This window comes from Artibeus jamaicensis, unplaced genomic scaffold (genome assembly GCF_021234435.1).
Source record: "Artibeus jamaicensis isolate MK-2021 breed Jamaican fruit bat unplaced genomic scaffold, CSHL_Jam_final scaffold_1019, whole genome shotgun sequence".
NCBI lineage: Eukaryota > Metazoa > Chordata > Mammalia > Chiroptera > Phyllostomidae > Artibeus > Artibeus jamaicensis.
Genome location: NW_026522025.1, coordinates 21,682,216 through 21,704,823, shown reverse-complemented (window position 1 = coordinate 21,704,823; position 22,608 = coordinate 21,682,216). Strand labels below are relative to the sequence as shown.

Here is a 22,608-nt window from a genome sequence, read left to right as displayed (position 1 = left end):
TGAAATATTCTATATCTGTGAAATATGCCATTGGTATATTAATAGGGATCATGTTGAACCTATAAATTGCTTTGGGTATTATGCACATTTTTAATGATGTTAATTCTTCCGGTTCATTAACACAGTATACACTTCCTTTGATTTCTGAATATTGGCTTTGTCTGGTTAAAGGCTTATCAATTTCATTTATCTTTTCAAAGAACCAGTTTCTGGATTTATTGATTTTTTGAATTGTTCTTTTAGTCTCTATGTCATTTAATTCTGCTCTGATATTGATTATTTCCTTCTACTTTCTCTGGGCTTTGTTTATCTAGAAAAATTCAAAAATTTTCTATCTTTTTAAGGTAGGCCTGTATTGCTATGAACTTCCCTCTCAGGACCACCTTTGCTGTGTCCCATAGATTTTGAGCTTTTGTGGGTTCATTTTCATTTTTTTCCAGAAAGTTTTTTATTTCTTCCTTGATCTTGTTAATCCAGTTATTGTTTAATAACATTATTCAATCTCTGTGAATTTGACTGTTTTTGAGATTTTTTTTCCTTTAGATTGGTTTCTAGTTTCAAGCCATTGCTATCCGAGAAGATGATTTCAGTTTTCTTACATTTGTTGAGGCTTGTTTTGTCCTATAATATGGTCTATCTTTGAGTCTGTTCCATGTTCATTTGAAAAGAGTGTATATTTAGCTTTTTGGGGGTAAAAGGTTCTGTATATATCAGTTAAGTCCACTTGATATAGGGTGTTATTCAGTGCCATGATATCCTTGTTGATTCTTTGTTTGGAAGATCTGTCCATTGTTGACAGCAGGGTGTTAAAATCCCCTAGTATAAGTGTGTTGCTGTCTACATCTTTCTTGAAGTTCTCTAAGATTTTCTTTATATATTTGAGTACTTCTATTTTTGGTGCATATAAGGTTATAATATTTATGTCTTCTTGATGAATTCTTCCCTTCATTATTATGAAGTGACCTTCTCTGTCTCTTTTTATGGCTTCAAAGGCCATTTTAAAAGTAATAATGACAGTTTTATTAAAATAAACTGAAGGTTCCTGAGGTCTTTATTTAAAGAGCACAATATATGACTGTATGTTTCTTAAAAAACCAACCATGTTTGTGTAGAGTCAGCCTTGCATGTACTTTTTTGTTGTGTTGTTAGAATAATGAATTACCAAAGACTGAATGGCATCTTTCCTCTTCTGATTATTTTTACCTTAGCTTCTCTGTCTTTGTAAACCTGAATGTTCTTTTATCACATAATCCTCATTTAAGGACTTGAATGATATACATGTATTGAACTCTGTTATAAGGCCAAAAATATTCTTTACAGCACTAATTTTAGTTTGGGATTAAAGTTCTTATCGTTTTCTTGTTTATTAATGTGGGTAAAATTATTAAGGATTTGTTCTGCTCGTTATAAGATTTTAGTATTAATGAAAAGTTTACTTTTAGTTAATGATGTATACTTTAATAAAATATTTCTTATGACATTTCTTACAAGAATATATAGAGATAAGTGATTTTAAAAACTTTGAAGTTCCATTGTCTATATACACAGGTTGATAAACACCATATGTTCATACTTTTCATAGGTGCATTATTGCGATGGGCCTCGACAAGAAACTAACTTCACCGAAACTGAAGAAACAAATAAGTGTTGACAAAGGAGAGGAACTGAAGAAGGGCGAGGGGAAACTGAGGAAGGATAGAGCACGCATGAAGCCAAGAAACGAGATGGAGGGGAGCAAAAGCTCCGCTTCAGGCCTTTTTTCAGCTGAAGAAGGAAAAACAGGGGTTGAAGAAGTGCGGACTGCTGTAGAAGAAATGGAACATAAAGGAAAACAACATGTTTGGGAAGATGACCGGGAAAATATATATAAATATGGTAAGGAAACTAATGATACAGGGTTCTTTTGTTGTTACTGCTATTGTTCTTTTGCTTGTCTTTAACATGTAATTATCAAAATTTGCAAAACTATACATTGTTTGTTACCATTCAGATATGGTGTTTAGGTAATTCTGTTTCGTGCTAGGAAGCCCTGACCACTTTCCTCCACTGTTTTGCATGGAGCTCTGTGTCATCAGCCTTTAGAAGCATTGAAGGTGCTTGTGAAGAGGAGGAAGGGTAGGGGAGTTTATGTCTGTGTGTGTGAGTCAGAGGCTCTATCCAGTTCTGCAGAGAGAAACTATTCTGACCAAATAGAATTTTGCTCTTTTTTTTGTATTTGAATGTATTTGCTTTGGTGATATTGATGCTTTGGCTTTAGGTAGGCACAATCTGTATGTTATGTAAAGGCAGAGTATTCCATAACTAGAAGCAGTGACATAGGCTTAGGGTCCTAGAGGCTACTTGTCAACTTTTTGGTTTTCTTATTATCCTCTCCTCTCTTCTCTCTACACTTCCCCTGTTTTCCCCTCACTTTCTTTCCCTATTCCCTCCACTCCTCTACCCGTAACTCTTCCTCCTTCTTCTTCTTCACTTCTCTCTCCTCCTCCTCTTTTCTTCTCCTTCTCCTCTTTCTTCTTCTCCTTCTTCTTCCTCCTCCTCCTCTTTTCTCTCTCCCTCTTTCTCTCCACACTCACATTCATAAACATAGTAGTAATAATAACAGTAATAAAAGGGCCAGTCAGTGAGCACTGAGCCAGGTGCTCTTCACACACTGTGTCATTTTATCCTCACCATGGCATGTGGTAGATATTATTACCACCTCCATTTTACAAGCTGGGAAACTATGGGTCAGACATGCAGAGAAAAATAGCAGAACTAGGATTCAAACTGTATGAGAGGAAAAACTGTTTTCTCTCTACCCATCTTAGGTTCATTGGCTGGGTCCTTATAAATTAGATTGACAAAGGAGATTAACAAGGAAAAAACTAGCATAAATTTATTAGAATGCACATCACACATACCCATGGTAGCACTCAGAACTGAGTAATTCAAAGGAGTGGTTAGAACTCAGGTTTATATGGCTTGTTAACAAAAGAACAGTATATATTTTAGTGAAGTGACAAGATAAAGGAAAATGACTTTGAGCTTCTAGGGGCAGCAAATTGTGGGAAGGCAAATATACAAAGTCTGTCCAGAAGGTATTCACCATGCAATGTAGAAAATAGAGAGGTTTATTGAAGAAGATACCAGAAGCATTGTGCACAGGACAATGATGCTTCAGTCCTCTTCAAAGTAGGCACCTTGGGACCTCACACAGTTCTCCCAATTGCCATTAGCTCCCCCTCTGTTGTATTTTCCTGAATCTCATTGATGGTCTGAAATCTCTTCTCTTTCAAAGGTGATTTTAGTTTTGGAAAAAGCCAGAAGTTGCAGGGTGCCAAATCTGGGTTGTAGGGGGGCTGAGTCACCTGGGTGATTTGATTTTTCACCAAACAACTAGATGAGATGTGATGCATGAGCAGGCACATTGTTGTGATGAAACTGCCAATCTTCAATTGTCTATAGTTGCAGCATTGGCCTTCTGAATCATCTAAATAGTTTCCACAGAGGAAAGTTTAAACTTAATGCAAAATTTGATGCAGATTCATTGCTCTGTTTGCTCATTTTTAATGCAATGGCCACACAATGCACATGCTCACTCAGTGACGTCTACCACCCCCACTGACTAGTACAGTGAAGTCGTCATCATTCACACATGTGCATTCTAGCCAACTCTCCTCAGCTGCCAGGTTATGTCCATGTCAGACAAACCATTCTTATTATATTAACAATGGCTGGATTTTTTTGGATGGACTTTATGTGGGGAACTAATGATTGACAAATTCTAGTTTTATTGGAGTTTGTTGTACTGATTTCTCTGGTGTATATCTGGAGTAATAAGGGTATAGAGTTGTTTCCTATAATTAACGTCTGTACTTCCTGCTAGAGAGGCAAGAAGGACACCTTCACAAATTTATGTTCTTCTTTTAGGCAAATAGGGGAGGGCAGGAAGCTTTTCTTGTATCTAGTACTTCTCAGTGACCTTCAGCTCAAGATAATCCTTGTGCCAAAATTGTGTATTTTGGGGTGGCATACTCTGCCAGTCTTCAACACCCAGGCTTGTCTAATTCAAAGCCCAGACTTTCAAACATTGTCCAATGTTTGAAAGTCTGCCTAAGCTATCCTTGATGTTACCTGGTTGTGGATGATATATCCAAAGGATCAGAAGTGGAGCTGCCTGTGCCCCTTTTATACCCAGAAGACAAAGGCCGGACTAGAGGAGTGCTACCCATGACCTGTGAAAGAGCTGGTGGCATCAGGAAAAGGCACATCCTTGGTATCTTCTTCCTCACCTCCTTGTTGCTGCACGGGCTTTGGTAATCCAAGAGAGTAATCACAGAGCTGGTGGAGCACTGGATTCCATGCCTCTTTATTATGGAAAAAAAAGTGACTATCTTCAAAAAGATTTCACTTACAATGCTTGGACCCAGTTACCTCTCTCTCTCTGATCCCTGCTAGTCTTTTTTATCATCTTAGATGGAGAATTTAGAAATATCTATGGCAACAACAACAGCAGAAAGATTAACAAATGGGATGCATTTGTTTTAACTTTCAAGACATGCAGGTTTATTAAAGCCATGTTCAGTAGAGGCTTTTCATTTTCTTCATTTATTTTCTCTTAAACCAACATGGCCAGTACTTTGCACAGCATACTTTATGTCTATAATACAGCTTTCCCAAGATCTTTCTTCTGTGTTGGCTAGTTAATGGACTTTAATTGCTTATTTCCATTTAAAAAAAAAAGAAAGAAGCAGCAGCAGCAGCTAGGCTTCAGCTCTCTGCAGAATGGTGGCTGATGGGAAGGGCAGCGAGAAGCTGGAGCGGAGGTCAGTGAGGGTGGGTTGCAGCTGGATTGATGTTGACCTCGTGTTGACTCTCTTCCTCATTAGTGAGGATGGTAAACAGCAAACTAATTAAATTCTCAGAAAGAAGGATGATGAGATGGGGGAGAAAAAGAAATCATGAAAAGGAATCCAGAAAGCAGGCCACCAATTCATGCATATTGAAAACACACAAGTAGATGACACAAAGGAGGCATGCTTCGAGCTATAACGCTCATAGAGTGCTCTGTGGTTAACAGGAGACTAATAGTTAGATGTGATGATACTGGTGGGCAAAATGAAGCCAGGGCAGCCTTGAAGTTCATATTTTGGGAAGAAACACAGAAGCTCCTGCAGAACAGCATGCAGGGGCTATTCCTGTAGTTCACTACATTTTCCTTCAACTTTGTGCTCTGCTTCAATAACACAACTATAACACAACTGTACAGTTGTGTACAACTGTAATTGTACATATCTGATTTTAATCAGGTGCTCCGTTAAAGTATATAGAGCACATACTATATGTAATTTCTCTTGTCCAATGGCCAGCTCCCTCCACCCCCTCCAATGATAATCACTATTACTGCTAATGCCTAATACTGATTGGGCACCTATTGGCTTTGGCACTGTAAGAAGCATGTTCCAGTGTTTACTGCTTTTAATACCACAGCTTTGTGAGGCAGATTACCTAAGTCACATACCTAGTGAGTGTTTAAACTGGGACTTGGGCTCAGTTTGGGACTTGAGACTGAATAATTCCAAAACCTTCCTGTTTCCCCATTGATGGAATTAATACTATCTAATACTATGGATGGAATCACAGCAATTCACTCAGCTCTGTCTAGCCCCCTGCTTATCCTACAACCAGGAGCAAATATCTGTAATGTGATATTTGTGTGTATCTCTCCCTGTGTGTATATTCTATGGCTAGCTTAAACTCCTCTTTTATGAAGTTTTTCACAATATCAAAGTGACTTTTTGCTCTTTCCCACTGCATTCATGGGACAGTATTTCACATAACGAATGGAGTCCTATACAAAAATCCATTACAGTAAAACCCAGTAGTATTGAAACAAACATTACTGGGAACCTTGTATATGAACTTCTATGAGTACTGTATCTTATCTGTAAATACATCTTATTTTCTCAGCAAAAAGTGGAGATTCCTTGATGGCAAGGATTGTGTTCTCTCTTAATTTTGCCCTCTTCCACTTAAAGGTTTATTGATTGATAAGTAACTGAGCCAAGTGAAGCATTATCTTATTAGTTGACCTGAAATTTTAAATCAAAGTATTTCTATTTATTATATTTCCTGTTTCTTTCATGCAATATAAACCAAATTATTCATTTTCTTGCTTACTTTATAGTTCTGTTTTACAGATACTAATTTGCATTTATCGTTCTTCATATTAAATCTTTCATGGAAACAGTCTTGTGATGAATTCTTTTTGCCTTTGTTGTTTTAATTCATTTTTAATTTTTTAAATTGTTGTTCAAGTACAGTTGTCTCCATTTTCCCACCACTCCCCCGACCCCAGCCATCCCCACTCCCCACCCTTGATTCTACCCCTCTTTGCTTTTGTCTGTGGAGGGAATAATGGGAGGAAAGTAGAAGGGTTTTCAGAAACATGTACAAAGCACACACAAATACCTTTTTTTGTTAAAGTTTCTGATTTCACTTTTCCTCTTACATCTTCCTCATGCAGTCTCTGCACTAACAAAGCTTTCCTCATATGTGCAGGGCCTGCATTTCTAAATTCAGTGTCTTTCATTGGACAGGGCAGATAGATCTTGAGTAATTACCCAAGAGGCCCCTACCACTGGAAAAGAAACCAGAATATTTAATAACTAAAACATACAAAATAGGGAAATCTTTTACTTTTTCTGTAATTTTCACTTTAAAGATAATTATTTATTTGCTTAATTGGTTCTGCATGAAATCCTTTTGCTCTCCATCCTTGGCATGTTGTCATTTTCAGATTGTTAGTTTTTGGTGAAAGAAAAAGGGTAACAATTAAATATGAAAGGTGAAAATTTATAACCACAAGGGACAGCTGCAGTTGATATGAGGTGACAGTTTCCTTCTTTTGCTGCAGATTTGTTGCACCTCTGTAGGGAATGAAGCAAATTAGTGGCTGAACTAATTTTTACCCTTGAAATATAAGTATTTCATTGTAAGGATGAATAATGTAAATGATTGCAATCCTGGCTTAGGTATAGAACCTTCATAATGCCTTTTTCTGATGTCCATTGGTTCTCAAAGAATGTGCTTTATACAGTGTTACTTCTCAGAGCCTTAGGCCTTGATTAATTAAATTTTTCTATTTCACTATTCATTAACTTAATATCCAAATATTTTGAACATTTTTCACATGAAAAATGACCTCACTGGATCTCCAAATTAACTTTCATTATTATGATCCTGTTCTCTTCATTTTTAATTTATTTCTAACTTATTGTTTTCTATCAAGTTCTTCTCTTGTCCATTTTGGTTATTATTAGATGATGATGTCCTTTTGTAAATGAACTCTGTTAGTCTTCTCATTTGGAGCTTCATTTCTTTTGTGTTCTTATAAATGTCACTGATTGCATTTTTTGATTATTCCCTGTTAGTTTTCCACTTCCAATAATTATTTTAAAAAGAAGTGAAGAAAGACCCAGAAAAAAGAAGATAATGGAGTCAAAGATCTCATTAAGGTGAAATGGGTTAAGTACAGGTATTGTATTTTCATTGTCATAGAGATTTTTCCTTTTTCAGAATATGAAGAAGATTTTGAAGTAGAGGAGGAGAAACAAGATGAGAAGGCTAATGAAGAAGGACGGGCTGATGACCACATGATTGGAATGTCAAAGTCTCCCTCAGACGATGAAAAAGGTCATTTAGATCCAGAAAAGGAAAGTGCAACCTTATCCCAGAAGGCACCAGATGCTGATGACGGTGTGAAAGATGAGGGCGACAGATGCTCTGAGAGTGAATTGGAAGAGGATAAACAAGGCGAGTTGTTTAGCTTATCATATGACACAGACTGTTAACAAGTGCGCATACTAATTTTATTTTCCTTTTACTTAATGATATAATCTTTTAAGGGAATATTTAGAGCATGGATTTATAACCAGAGGATGCTGATCAATCAGTCTTCTATAGATACCAAATTATAGAGTCACTCTTTAATCCTTCTTCTTTCCTTAGTTTGCTAAGGTTTTTCAGCAGGATGTCAGGTAAAACTTGTAGTGACACATCTTCTGTTTACTTAGAGAGTTATTATAATTTTTTAATCCTAAACTATCCGTCCTTACACAACACACATAGGTACACATACACTCACTTGCACACACACGCCATTTTGTGGCTTTGGAAAGATGAAAAGTGTGTTATATTCAACTAAAGGAAAAGTTGAAGATTCCTGTCTCAGGTTCATGTTTTTTCCTCCACTCACCTTGAGCACAAAATGCCGGCATATTAGTCTCATGAAAGGGTTAAATCTCTTGGCAAAGATGGCCTCCGCACAATCTTCAAGCCTAAAAAAATCTGAATAGTCACAAGGAAGAACACAGATCTTTTCGGGTAGAGAAAGAAACCCTCATCTGAGATATATCTCAAATTTTTTAGACTTTTAAAAAGCTTTATTTCACCACAATAATGTTTAATCAAAGAAAGAATCCATTTACTTTAAGCTAAAGAATGAGGTCACATTATGTCATTTTGAATGACTCTTCATTTTCCCTGGTTTTCACCTCTCAAAATTTTTTCTATATAAAATTTCAAAAATTTGAATTTAAGGACCGTATCAGTATAATATAAGAGTAAACTAAGTAATCAAGAAATTACCCAAACAAATATTTATAGTTTCACTCTCTTCAAGAAAGAATTCCAGCAAACCTATTCTGAAATTTCATGCACACATATATTGATAATAAAGTAAGGAGCAGAAGTTAGAATAAAAAGAAGATAATTTTACTAGAAACCATAGAGAAGATCATGACTATGCTTGAACTAAACTTTCTAATACAGTAAAAAGCATAATGTAAACATTTAGAATGTTATCTATCAGTAAACTTGAAAACAAGATTTTCTCTAACTTTTGTTGGACTTGAAAGAACCAGTCAAGATTAATGGTAAAACACTGAAATACTTTTTGTAATATCTTAAACTAGACCTTTTCTAGAAATTATTTTAATAATTGCATGTTATGTTTTTAGGTGTGCCTAATATGTAAGTCTTCTCTCAATTTCAATGTAAATATTGGATTTAAGTTTATAGTCCTACATGACTTAGAGAAAGTTAGAAAGTCTGTGGAAAAGTGATTTTACCTGACACAAATTTTAAAGAAATTCCACAAGTGACTTAAACCTGGAAAAGGATTGAAAATGAAAATGTGGTTGCATGTAACTATAACTGGTTCAAAATTTAAAGGATTTAAATTTTTAATTTCTTCACTAATGATGGGAAATCACCAAGCATTGGCTTCATAAACATTAAGTGCATTGATTTAATATGCAGTCATCTGGGATTATTTTTGTGCTACATAATCACCTTGCTTCCTTGGGATCAAATGGACTTTTTTTGTGAGATGCAGTGATTTTTTTTTTTTTTTACATTCAAACATATGATGTAGGTAGTACTTGGATCTTCCTTGAGGGGAACTTTTTAACATTTAAATCTGTAATTATCAAATAACTGACAATGATATGTAAGCTTAACACTGAAACACCATTTGCATATAAATAATTGGAACCCTGTGTTTGGAAAGCCATTCTATGGCTATTGTTAAGATTGTATTTCATGCTAAGCATTGTGCTTAATATTTTACATGAATTATCTGATTTACTTCAAATGACCTGGAAAAGCAGGCACTCTTTCTTTTTCTCTCTGTTTTACAAATAAATAAACTTGAAAGTGGCAACATTAAGCAGCTCACACAGCCAATAAATGGTGGAGCCAAGACACAAACATTACCCAACTTCAGAGGCTAAATTTTGAAAAAAAAATCATGTTTCTCCAAATCAGAAAATCTACACTTATCTAAAATTAAAGTAAATCCCCCCAATAAAAGGATTATGAATCCTTAAGAATAAACATTTTAGAGGAATTTATCTTGAGCTCTTTATTTGTTTCTTTAGTCTGTATATTTATTTTTGTTTGTTTTTAAACAGAGGACATATAAATGGACATTTTCTAATTGTACCCCAGTTTATCTCTGTCCTCCCTGAATGGACTACGCAGTCTATTCCCAGACCTTCTGTTCAGTTCCAGCTCAGCCTCCTCTTCTTCCTTGTCTACCTCGGTGGCCTTCACTGAGGTCTTCATCTCATGAAACTCCATCATTCAGTAGTTCATTTTTCACTTATGGTTTCTTGTGTGTGAAGTTTTCCTCCTTAAGTTAATTATACTAGTTAATAACAAACAAATTAATTATTCTATGAAATCCAGGATTGTGTGTTATCTTTGTTTTTCCTCACAGAGGTGATTCCTGAAGAAAAATTTATAAATATTAAGCAATTGCTTAATTTTTTTAGCACCAAGAATACTGAGGTACTTTTGTTAGTGCTATACTATCTAGTTACATTTAGGTTATATGATTATTATTGGAATTTTATTGAAACAGTCTTTGCTGTATTATATAGATATAAAATATAGAGTATTTTAAATAGATATGTAATAAAAGCTATTAGAACATATCAGAGCTAGTCCATAAGTGTTGATAAATTTAAGAGCCAATAAATTGGTTAATGATTTTATTTTATTGTTTCAATAGTGATGTTAATAAGCTATCTTTTTAGAGCTCCTTTGCATCTTTGGTATTTGCCTTAAAACTTTGACATTATTCTGAGATGAAGTATCACCGTTTATTACTCTTTCTTTTCTCTACTCCAGGCTTATTTGTTTTTCCATCCCTTTATTTCGATAACTTGACCTTCTGTTATTTTAAATATATACAGTTTAGTGCATGGAATATCAGAATTATATATTTCATCCAGCAAACCAGTAGCACATATTAAAAATTATAATGGCATAAGAGATTCCTTGGAACACTATTGAAAAGCCAGATCCAATTTTGTCTTCAAAAGTATAAGAGGTGTGTTGTGACCACTGATTCCCAGACATCAGTACATCCCTTTTATTGACATGATTAAGAATCTTGCTCTTAGTATTTGGATGTATTTCATTTGAACCTGCCTGCACCTGTTCCCAGAGGGCAAACAATTGCCCAGACTGTCACTCTTGTGACAAGTTGGCCCCATTTAAACCGCCAGCTAACAATTGCACTGCCCGCCTTGATGAATACACTGTGCTGAAGAGCCCATGAGTGATAGAGTGCTGGGGACTAAGAGCTGACTCAGAAAAGACCCTGGTTTAGGAATGATGTGTGAGACTTCCCATCATTTATAAAGAAGGACAGCTTCCTTTTCTCTGCATTTGTGTTAGCAACTACAGCTGCTAATTCGCCAGTTGAAAATATGTTGTCATAGAGGAATGTTATGAGGTTGAGGGAAAAGTGTCATGTCACTGAGAATATATTCTCATTCTTTCACAGATGGTTCAGATGATAGTGCCTGTGAGTAAGAGGGAAAGACTAAGAAGCTCCTTAAAAAAAAAAAAAAAAAAGAGGTGCGAAGGGTTAGGGAGTGTGGAGACAAAATTTGTTCCCAGAATACAAAGAAAAGAACTTAAAACTAAAACAAATGTTTTTCCAGCAAAAATGAATATTTCCCTTGTGCTATTTTTCAGTCTGTTGAAGAAATAGGCCAAATTGAAATGTAAAATCTCAGAGTCACAAAAATATCCTGTGTACTTGACTTGTAATAGATTGCAAAAATCTCTCTTTTCATTTCTTCTCTTATGGGCTTGAAGAGATGCATAGGAAAGAAGGCTGCTCCTTCTATGGGAAATTATACATGCTACAAAACCACACTCTGTGACCTTAAGGGTAATTGTCTGCTCCTTGGGTCAGAAAAGATTAAGGGAAGATTGGAGGAAGCCTTCTGGCCAAATTCTATATGTGTGATTTTTGCATGATTAGTCAAACTTTAATTTTTCTTAATGGTAAGAATTTCTTAACCTATATTTACTTTTCAATTGCTGAAGTAGGAAGTCATGGTAAATATTTAAATATAGCATCATCTTTTAGTTCACATGATATACTTTTCCATGAGGTATTTCTTCATAATTTTGAATCTGCTTTGTAGACAGCAAAGACACTGCCCAGGCAACCAAGAGAATCTTGTAGAATACAAAGCTGATTGACTAGATTAACAAGTAGATGTGAAAAGACTTTAGGCAGTAGCACAATGTGACACATGATTTGATTACATTCTCAGTATTATAGGTGTTTGTTTTAATGCTTACAAAGAGCAATTAAAAGTAAATATGGAGGGACTTTTAAACTTTCTTTTTCTCTTTTTCCTGCTATATCTACATTTACCTACAGATATTTATTCTTAAAAGGTAATGTATATATTTGTCTCATTAGTGAAATAAGCATTGAATAACCAATATGAGGACATATGCTCTCCTGTAATACAAATAACTAGTTAATATTCATAGATGGAATTTCATGATTTCTATTTGTATATTCATTAAGCATACCTTCATTTGAAAACATTTATTGAATGCAAAACACTTGTCTAATTAGGTATTACTGTACATGAAAATACTGACTGAACCACAGCATCTATATAAAATGTAAACAGATTTTTATGGACATGAATATAATCAAGATAGAAGTATCAATACAAGTAATAGTGTAACTATAAATTGATATGGCATAGTTAATTTGAAGAAAATAGGAACAGCCTTTGTGCAGATTTTGCTGTGAACCCTTGCACTAAGGAATGGAGGAGACAAAATTCGTACCAGAGCTCTGAAGAGTACTGAGTTCACTGAATTGGGATACATGGTGTGTCAATGAGGATCCAAATGTTTAACTGAGTTTACGTATTTGAGCTTATATACTTAAATCAAGGTGTCTCAATGGGCTTCAAGCTAGTAAACCAAAAACAAAGTAGTTAAAATTAGGACACTGATGGAGGAAATGGTGAATTGAAACTCTAACTGTGGTAAGTTTAAACTGTGGTAAAACCATGCATGGTCCGTGCTAGGGGTGAAGAAATAATTGAAAACTAAGGTCAGGACCTGTAATTGGTTCAAAAAAGACAATACGGTTTCTGAATTTAGTAAGAATATAATAGCAGCTTCTGAGAGGGCTATCCTCAGTTGCTGTTAGGATGAACAAGCGCCTTATGAACACGTGCAGTTGATCTGTTGTGCTCATGCGAAGGGAAGCAACGTCCATCTGGAGGTTGGAGAGACCTGGTCTGCCTTTTCCTCCACTGTAGCCTCAATACCTAGATCATTGCTTGATACATAGGAAGTACTCAACATGTAATTAGTGAGTGAATCTATGTAAATGGCTTGGAAGATGAAGGACAACTCAGAGCCCCAGTTATGAAAAGGGAAAGGAGACTTTATCCTGAATTTGCTGAGCAGAAGTAGTAGTGACTGTGGATGTGTGGGTGGTTGGTGCCTTTGGTCAGGTATATATGAGGTCTGTTGAGAGGGTACCCAGCCATATAATACAAAAAACAGAGACATGTATTGAAGAAAACACAAGACACAAGAAACATTGTATGTAGGGCAATGATGCCTCTGTCCCCTTCAAAGTAGGCACCTTGGGACTTCACACAGTTCTCCCAATTTCCATCAGCTGCCCAATCTCATTGATGGTCTGATATCTCTTCCCTTTCAAAGGTGATTTTAATTTTGAGAAAAAAACAGAAGTTACAGGGCACCAAATCTGGGCTGTAGTGGGGCTGAGTCACCTGGGTGACTTGATGTTTTACCAAAAAGTTTTGCATGAGACATGATGCATTTGCAGGCATGAAGCTGCCAATCATTAGATGCCCATAGCTGCAGCCTTCTGAATCATCCAAATAGGTTTTGTGGAGGAATGTTCAAGCTGAACACAAAATTTGATGCAGATTTGTTGCTCAGCCATTCTGAATGTGATGGCCACACCAAACACATGCTTATTCGATAGCATCTACTGCCCCCACTAACTAGTACAGTGAAGTCATCATTGTTTACACATGCGCCTTCTAGTCCACTCTCCTTGGTGGTTATATCAGTGTCGCGCACAGAGTTCTCTTACATTTACAATGGCTGGACTTTTTCTAGACGGGCCTTGTTGTATATCAAATTAGGTAGACAAGGAAGTATCAATAGTGGAGATTACTGTTTTGTGCGTGTGTGTTGTGTCTTTATAACTTTTGTGATTACCCACACATTATTAAGTTACAAGTAACTAAATGACATACATCTTCATACACAAAGTATCATGGTCAGAATTATAAGTAATAATGGTTTTGGCAGCTACCTTTTGCTTTATATTAATATTCTGAATGTTTTCAGTGGACTCTGTCTGGGTTCTAGAGCAGTGAAAAAATTAAGAATGATCACCAGAGATATAAAAGGGAGGACAGACTATGAATTCCAAGTTCCAATGTTTTGAAGAGAACTGTTTTTCATTTGTCATTCTTGGGTAGCAACAGTGGAAAGTTAGCTAAGAGAAGAGACAGTGGATCCATGCCAGTAAGTTCTCTCTGTTTCAAGGCCATTTGGCCTGTGGAGGGGTCTGGGTTTCACCGCGGTGGGTCATTACAAAAAAAAGTGTTTTACAGATCTTGCTACTTTCTAGCTAACACACCTTGGATATTATTTAAATATCTGGGCTTTATGTTCTAGAAGATCTAGAACCCTCTATAAAAAGAAGATAAATAACTATTCCATGGGATTAAATGAGATGTTTATAAAGTGTTTACCTGATTGTTTGGTACAAGTAGGTACATAATTATGATCAAGGTTTATCTTTTTTTCCTTAATAAGTGTTAGCAGCAATTCTACTCTTAATATAATATACAGGGTGAAATCACAAGAAATAAATTTATTGAAATATATTTAACTTGTATAATTTTATTCAGGGGAAACTGAAAGTCATAAAGAAATAATTCTTTGATTAGGTCATATTTTTGTTATGCAATTTCTACAATAACTTTTGGAGAGCAAGTAGAATAACCTTAACTTTACGACAAAGCCACTAGAGAAATTAAGCAGTATCACCAAAATCAAAGCTAAAAAGTAGCCAAGTCAAAGTTTGAAACAGCTAGGTTTATCATACAGAAAAACCCATTATTTTCTCTCTGTCTCATGTCGTGTAAAATAGTGGGGACAGAGAAGAAGGAAATTATCAATGACACGAACAGAAGCCAGTGATGGATTTAGTGACTGGCCGAATGGAGAGAGAGAAAAGTCCGAGATCCTGCTCAGGACTTGGGTCAGTGCCACCAAACCTGCTGGTTTTGGCCAAGGGCTCAGGCCACAAGCACACATCATTTCTTTACCATGAAGACCAAGAGTAGGTTCTTTCAACACCACAGAAAGAATACTGGAGAGACCAATGGAATTGGGTGTGAGGCAGAGTTGGTTACCAATGTACTGTTGAGATCAATTTTTCTCTCCTAATGACAGATATATTTACATATGTGTCCTCAAAGTTCCTTTATATGTGAAACTCCTCTATATAAAGCTTGCTTTTCTTTCTAAGAGGACAAAATTAGTGTTGAAAATCCAATTCCATGGCCTTACAGCATTTTGAGCTTTTTTTTTTGTAGGCAGAGTCTTGCCCCAGTGTCTGTATGTAAATGAGAGTAAGAAATGAGGGTGAAACAAAATGATACAATGAGGTTAGAGAGAAATTTGAAAAATGAAATGAGTTTAGGTAGGAGGTCAAGTACCCTTGCCATTTCGAGGTCATTCATTCTATAAAGGACAGACTCAAAATTGAACTAGAGTGTGTTTCAGCCTTTTGAATTAAAACAATACAATTAATAAAAGCTACTAAAGAAATATAGGGAAGCACTCATTTTTTATTATGTGAACAACCCCCAAAGCCAAAAGGGAAGTCACCATGACAATATGAAGAGGGTAAACATGAATATTTTTGGAAGTTCAGAACAAGTATGGCATTGTGCCCTCCTTAATTGTACAATTAATGAAAGCCACTGATCAAACCACTGGCAAGCAGAAGTTGTTTTTCATTAAAAACAAAACAAGTGTGAGATGCTTAAGAGAGGGGGAGGTCATAGTCTCTAAAGTTTCTGACCTAGTGCAAAGAAGATAGAGAACAACAGTCTGTGACCTAGTACGTTCCCTACAGAGAAGCAGCATACCCAGATTTCATATAACGGTGATAAAGGATGAGAGGCTAAAGTCTGCGATTCCTTTGAGAAACAGTGGTCATCTGGTAACTGTCAAGGTAGTTGGGAGGTAAAAATAAATGGAATTGTACTTAAGAGGTTCTGTTGCTCACAGGCTTTTCAGAGTTTGGTTTTTACTGCTGTGTAGCATCTCTTGAATCTTTGTGGAAACTCTGATGTGTCCCTGAGACTATATTTAAAATGCTAAGACATATCATGGAGAGCTCTTGGGGTTGGAGGAACCGAGGGAAGAGGATAAGAGTTAAGACAGTTATTTCTTCCCTTAATCTCTGTCAACTGCTACAGCCATCTGTGCAGCAGCCAAGCAAAAATGAAAGAGAAAAAAAGGGTAAGGAGCACAACTGAGAAGAGAAAATAAGAAAGCTAGGCAACACGTAAGTGCAGGATACTTCGTCTGAAAATAAATTCTATTAAAAACAATTACAGACACAGATATTTGAGTGAAGAACTCAAAAACCAGTTTGCAGTGCTCTGGTCTACAGCAGTGTATGCCGTGACTTTTAGGGTGAGAATCTTTCTTACTGAGATTTGGTGTGTATGTCACTTTCTTGGAGATTTAAAAAAGCTTTTCTGGGGTAGAATTACCAAACCATTTTTGGTCTGATAAGCCTCTAGACTGCTTATCTGGAGTATCACAAAAGAGTTCTGCCTGATCTAGAATCTCTCTCACGGGTTGTGTGGGCCCACCCTCTGCACCCTCTGCCCTCTTCAAAGGACAGCCAGGAGCTCCTGGAGTTGTTTCACCTCCAGGCACCAAGAGCCTGGAAGTGCCAAGGAATTTATGTCCCCCTAGGGTGGCCTATGGTCAAGTCTGACTGGAGCAGAGTATGAAAGTCAACACCTTCCTCAAGGGAAAAAAAATGCTAATATAATTTGGACTTCAGAGGTGACTGTGGGATCAGGCTGAGGTTCAAATGTTTCTTGAAATAGCTCCCTTGATTGACTTCTTCCCTGCTCTCTCCCCAACACAGGTAGAGTTTCTCCTGGAGCATGTACTATGTCTTTAATATATCACTTGCACATGTATGCTCATCTCAGCATTTGCTTCTGGGGAACCTGAAGTAATACATCTTCTTCTACACACACACACACACACACACACACACACACACACACACACACACACACACATCATCTCAAAAGATTCATTGTGTCTAGGTATTACAAAAATGCAAGATCTTCTCACCATATCCATCCACTAGAGGATACTAGGATGGTGGGTATTAAAGAAGATAAAAATTTAGATTTTATTCACAGAGAGTACTGTGTTTATCCAAGATCATGATGAAATAAGGGCTTTTGCTGAATAAGTGAAATATTATTCAATCTTTTCTATAACAATATACTTTAAAAACTTTCCCAATAAAATGGCTTTCTAAAAAAATAAATACATTTAGGTTTTAGTTAAATGCGATTTATTGTTGAAAACTTCTATAGACTCACAGATTACACAGGTTTTTATTTTTTATCATGACAACTATGTAAAATGAATGGGCAAAAGGTATCAAATCTACTAAATTATACTAAATGATTTTATGTGAACAATTATTAACATAATTCCCACAAACTAATTGCTTTATAAAAACAATGATGTCACCACTTTTGTGACTTGTAGATATAAAGACTGCTTCGTCATCCTCATCCAGAAGTCACCCATATTCCAGCTGCAGTGAAGACGAATCTACACTGGGGGACAGGGAGGCACATGCTGACCGCAGCCCAAACTTAAGTGTCAGAAGTTCATCTTCTCAGGATTTGAGTGAAGCCGATGAGCCAGGAAAATCACAACTTCCAATAGAGGATTTGTTAACAATTGAAGACCAAAAGATAATAAAAGCAAATGTGGAGATCAAGCCTCTGCTCACAGAGGAAAGCTTGGAGGATGTTCTTGAAGAAGAAACAAAGAAAGGAGCCCAGCTGATTGCAGAGGGCTTCTCTGAGAAGTCCAGGGAACATGTTTCCAAGGAAGAAAAGGAAAATGACATGTGTCAACTCTGGAAAGGAAGCACTGCTAAGGTGAAGGACAAAACAGCAGGTCCCTGTAGGGTGGAGAAAGGTGGTAAGTACGGCCATTGAGTTGGCCTGCCATTGTCCCCATGCATGGAAGCTGACTTTGATCATTCCATTCTGCCAAAGCTTGGGAAGTACTGTTGTGATAATGCCAACGGGATTCAATTTTGTCCTATTTCTCTCTTTGTCACATAATCATACATGTATTTTCAGCTTGCTGTTTTCCTTCTAATGCATTTTAAAAACTGCTTGATAATTCGTGTGTAGCGTGTTTCCTATTTTCTGTAAATTTCTTCCTATGGTAATTCTATCTCAAGAATCAAATAAAACACAATAATACGTGCCTTGAAGGCAAGGGCGTGTGTGGCTTCTTAGAGGTTATAACCTGCAATGCTATTTTTCTTTAGCTGTATGCTCCTTTAAAGACATCCATAGCTAACACTGATTGGTGCTTACTGTGAGTTAGTTCTAAACGCCTATATTAACTCATCTGATCCTCACCACAGCTCAATATTGCCATGAGTTGGGTTCTATTATCTATGATTATTTTTTTTACAGATGAGAAAATCATGACTCAGAGAGGTTACATAAGTTGTTGATAAACGTTTGTAGAAGTTTAATTTAGGCAGGGTGGTTCCAATTTCTAAAAATGTCCCATTGTATCTGTGCAATAGGACTTTTTAGATTTAGGTAAAAATATGAAAATTTTATAGAAAACTCCAAACTTTATTTTGAGTTCTTCTCTAAAGCTGAGTAACCTCCTGATCCAGGGGTTCCTGAGTATGTAAGATAGTTTCGTTCCTCAGGGAAGGGCAGCCATGCCCCAGGATAATCAGGTCCCAGTACCTTAGACGCATGAAAGGACAGTTAGAAAACCACCTGTGTCATGGGTACAGTCGGACTGTGCTCACCAGCTATTTGGCTCTCATACAGCAGGCACTGCATGCCCTGTAACTCGAAGCTCTGTCGTTTTGCTGCTCTCAACTGTCTCCCCTGCCAACATGGCGGGCGTTCTTCTTGATTCCAAGATAGAAATTGTCTTCACATTTAAAAACTACTAAAACCCACCTGTGTTTTAACAGTTATGGATACTTTCAATGTCTATATTTCTTTTAGAAACTGCAAAGCTGTTATTAAACCACTGGGACCTACATCCAGGAATCGAGGACGTTGAATAGTTATTTTTCAATTCAGACATTATTAATAGCTTCTTATTTTGTACAAGGCACCATGGTCAATAAGAAATGGGTAAGAGAGGATTCCTCCCACAATGTGTTGGAAATAAGACTTGGCATACCAGTAACTGGACAAAGTTCAGCAGCCATATTGTAAATAAAATCAGAGAAGGAACAAATGCTAGGGGATTTCAAAAGAAGGGAGGTCCCATTTGGTTAAGGACACTTTGAAAGTTTTTGTGAAGGATTTGCTTGAGGAAGCCCTTAAACATTAAATAAGATTTCGAAGGTGGAATAGAGGAGGGTAAAAGCATTCCAGAAGAGTGGGATGTAGCCAAAGGTATAACCTTTGAATAGGTTGAAAAAAATAACTCTAGAATGAACAGCTTAATAACATTCAACCCGTGAGTCAAATCTGGTCTACTACCTTTTCTTCTTGAATGCCTGTGAGCTAAAGGTGTTTTTGTTTTTTAATTTAAGGGTTGGGAAAAAAATCAAAAGAAGAATAATATATATGTTGTCATGTCAAAATTACGTTACATTCAAATTTCAGTGTTAGAACATAAGTTTAATTGGAAAGGAGCTGTGTTCATTCCTTTGCATAGGCAGCTTTTGCACTGCAAGGGCAGGGCTAAGCTGTTGCAGTAGAGACTCTGCCACCCACAAAGCCCTAATAACTCACTCTCTGGCCCTTTACAGAAAGAGTTTCCCAACCCCTGCCTTAGGATTATTACACAAATAGCCCCAACATTCTCTAAAGAATTTTGCCATTGAAGAGTTAGGATTCTTGTTAAAATTTATTTTTAAATCTATTATAAAGTAATTCAAATCTTTGATCATCTATTTCATTGTTCAAAGCATTATGTTGAGTGAAATAAGCCAGGTGTTGAAAGACAAACACCTTATGATCTCACCTTTAATAGGAAGCTAAACAACAAAATAAACAAGCAAGCAAATAAAACCAAAGACACTGAAATCGAGAACAGGCTGACAGTGACCAGAGGGGAGAGGGGAGGGACTTTAAGGGTAAAAAGGGGAAGGATTTACAGGAACTAGTATAAAGGACACATGGACAAAAACTAAGGAGGGTGGAAATGGGAGGGAGGCAGGGAGCACTGGGGGGGGGGGGGTGGGCCGGGATGGGAGAAATAGACAGAAAACTGTACTTGAAAAATAATTAAATAAAAAATTCAGGAACGCATGATGTATAACCCAAAAAACTTGCTCAATCTGTTAATCTGTTGATCAAAAAAGTAGAGATATAAAAATTCAGTAGTGACATTGATATTATGATTCCTTTATTTCCACTTCAGTCAATTAGATTGTTCACCTGGATTTATGTAAATAGACACCTTTTCTGTAAAGTAAGGTGCACATGTGTAGGCTGTGTTTTGGCAGCTGATCACACAGCAGAGGCACTGACCCAGGGAGATTTCACTTGGAAGAGGAGGGGCTTTCTTTTTTTCTGGATTTGTGCAGTGAAAGTGTGTATATGTATTATTTTTCTCAAATATTCTGGGAACCCTGTGTTCTTGACTTGATAACATCTATAATTTTAAAACATTTAATTTTTTTATTAAGGTAGAGTCAAGACTATATTGCAAGTTTTGTGATTATCTTAAGCTCTAATTTATGTACTGAGTCTCTTTATTGGTGTTTATTTTTCATATTTACTTACAAAATAAGATTTAGAAAATAGAGAAAAGGAACTTTAAACATTTACACATAAATTTAATCACACACAAAAATCACTTTTAACACTTGGTCAGGTTTTTTATTTCTAAAGTTAGGATTTACAAGTTATGTTGTCATATTTTTATAAAATGCATACTGCCTTTTATTCTTGACTTCATAACCAAAGCATTTTTATGTTTTTATATAATCTTTATGAGTATGTTTACTATCTGTTTACTATTACATTATGTGGTTTTCTCATAATTTAATCATTTCCATATTGCTGTATATTTATATTTTTCATTTTTCACTATTATTATTCTAATATCTTACTACTTAAAGGTAATTTCAAATTTGTGATTTTTTTTAGGCTAGGTTACAAAAGGAATAATTTCTGGATCTAAGATTATTAAGATTTTAAGGTTTTGGCTGAAAATTTTTTTCTTGCAAAATATTGCTTGAAAAGTTTAAATAATACAGAACAGATGAGAATAAAGTGAAAGTTACAGTCTTCCTTGTTCACTCTCTACTCTTTTCCAAGAGACAGAGAGAAAACAATAGATAATAGGTTTTTATACATGATTCCAGAAAATTTTATATATACATATATAAATATATTCATATTTTATATACACATATATTATTTTATATACTGATGAAAACATGATACATTTTGTTTTACAGCTTGCTTTACTTTTTACACCTGAGCTGTTTCTTGGGTATTTTTTATATCAGCATACATAAGTGTACTTTATTCTTATTTACTAAACATGTTAGTCCATTATATTACCTTAGCGTGTTATAACTTTGAAATTTTTCTTTAAAATGTTTTACTTTTTGTGCAAGAACTGATGTTATGAGGACCCAGAGACAGGTATTGTAAAGTACATGGAAAATAAGACATTCGTAGTTAAAATAAAACAAAGACCATATAAAATACTGAGAATTATGTACAAGGATTAATGCTATCAAAACCCAAGAATGAATAGATTATAACAGTTGGGTGCTGATGTTTTTAAACTATATTCAAGGAAATAATACAATAAATATGTAAATATATGAGATAATAGAATAAAAAAAGTCATACATATTCTCAAAGATCTTTATATTAATAAACATTTCTAAGACTATTTTAGATAAAATCAACCTCATGATTGCATCATTTGTTATGTTGATATTGTTGGCATGTAAAGAGATGATGGAGAGCTGTTCTTTCTTAATTGAGTCTCCAGTTAGAGAGCTCAGGGAGAGAGCGATAGGACCAAAGTTACACGTTTGAGATGAAGGCCATTTAGATGAATATACGTGCTGCAAGACACGCCTCACTCGAATGAAACTGGAAGGCTGGTGAAGATTGAAATGTGTATCTTTTATTTAGTTTGTGATTAAACTTTTAGGTTGAAATTAAATGGGGGCTGAGATGATATATAAAAGATTATCTCTCATATTTGTATGGTGCTGAATCGTTTTTCAACTAGACAATAAAACTGTGATTATATTAAAAATAGGTCTATTGGCTAAAATATTACATATAATTCAAGGTGTTTTATAGTACCTATAAACTTAATTTAACTTAATCTGAATTGTTTCATTTAAGATCATAGCAGTGGATAAATTAGTAAAGTAGTACACTCAATGCCTTTTGCCTTTTAGGTTGAAAACATAAAGTGATACTT

At 35.7% G+C, this 22,608-nt stretch overlaps 1 protein-coding gene across 1 annotated transcript in view; it reads left to right on the top strand.

The window, feature by feature from the left end:
• The window catches only part of ERICH3 (glutamate rich 3), a 110,322-nt gene that overhangs the window by 74,801 nt on the left and 12,913 nt on the right, over positions 1-22,608 (top strand). The window contains exons 10-12 of the mRNA XM_053655531.1: positions 1,583-1,875; positions 7,558-7,794; positions 17,689-18,132. Coding sequence (XP_053511506.1) covers positions 1,583-1,875; positions 7,558-7,794; positions 17,689-18,132 — 974 coding nt within the window. The remainder of the gene's footprint in view (positions 1-1,582; positions 1,876-7,557; positions 7,795-17,688; positions 18,133-22,608) is intronic.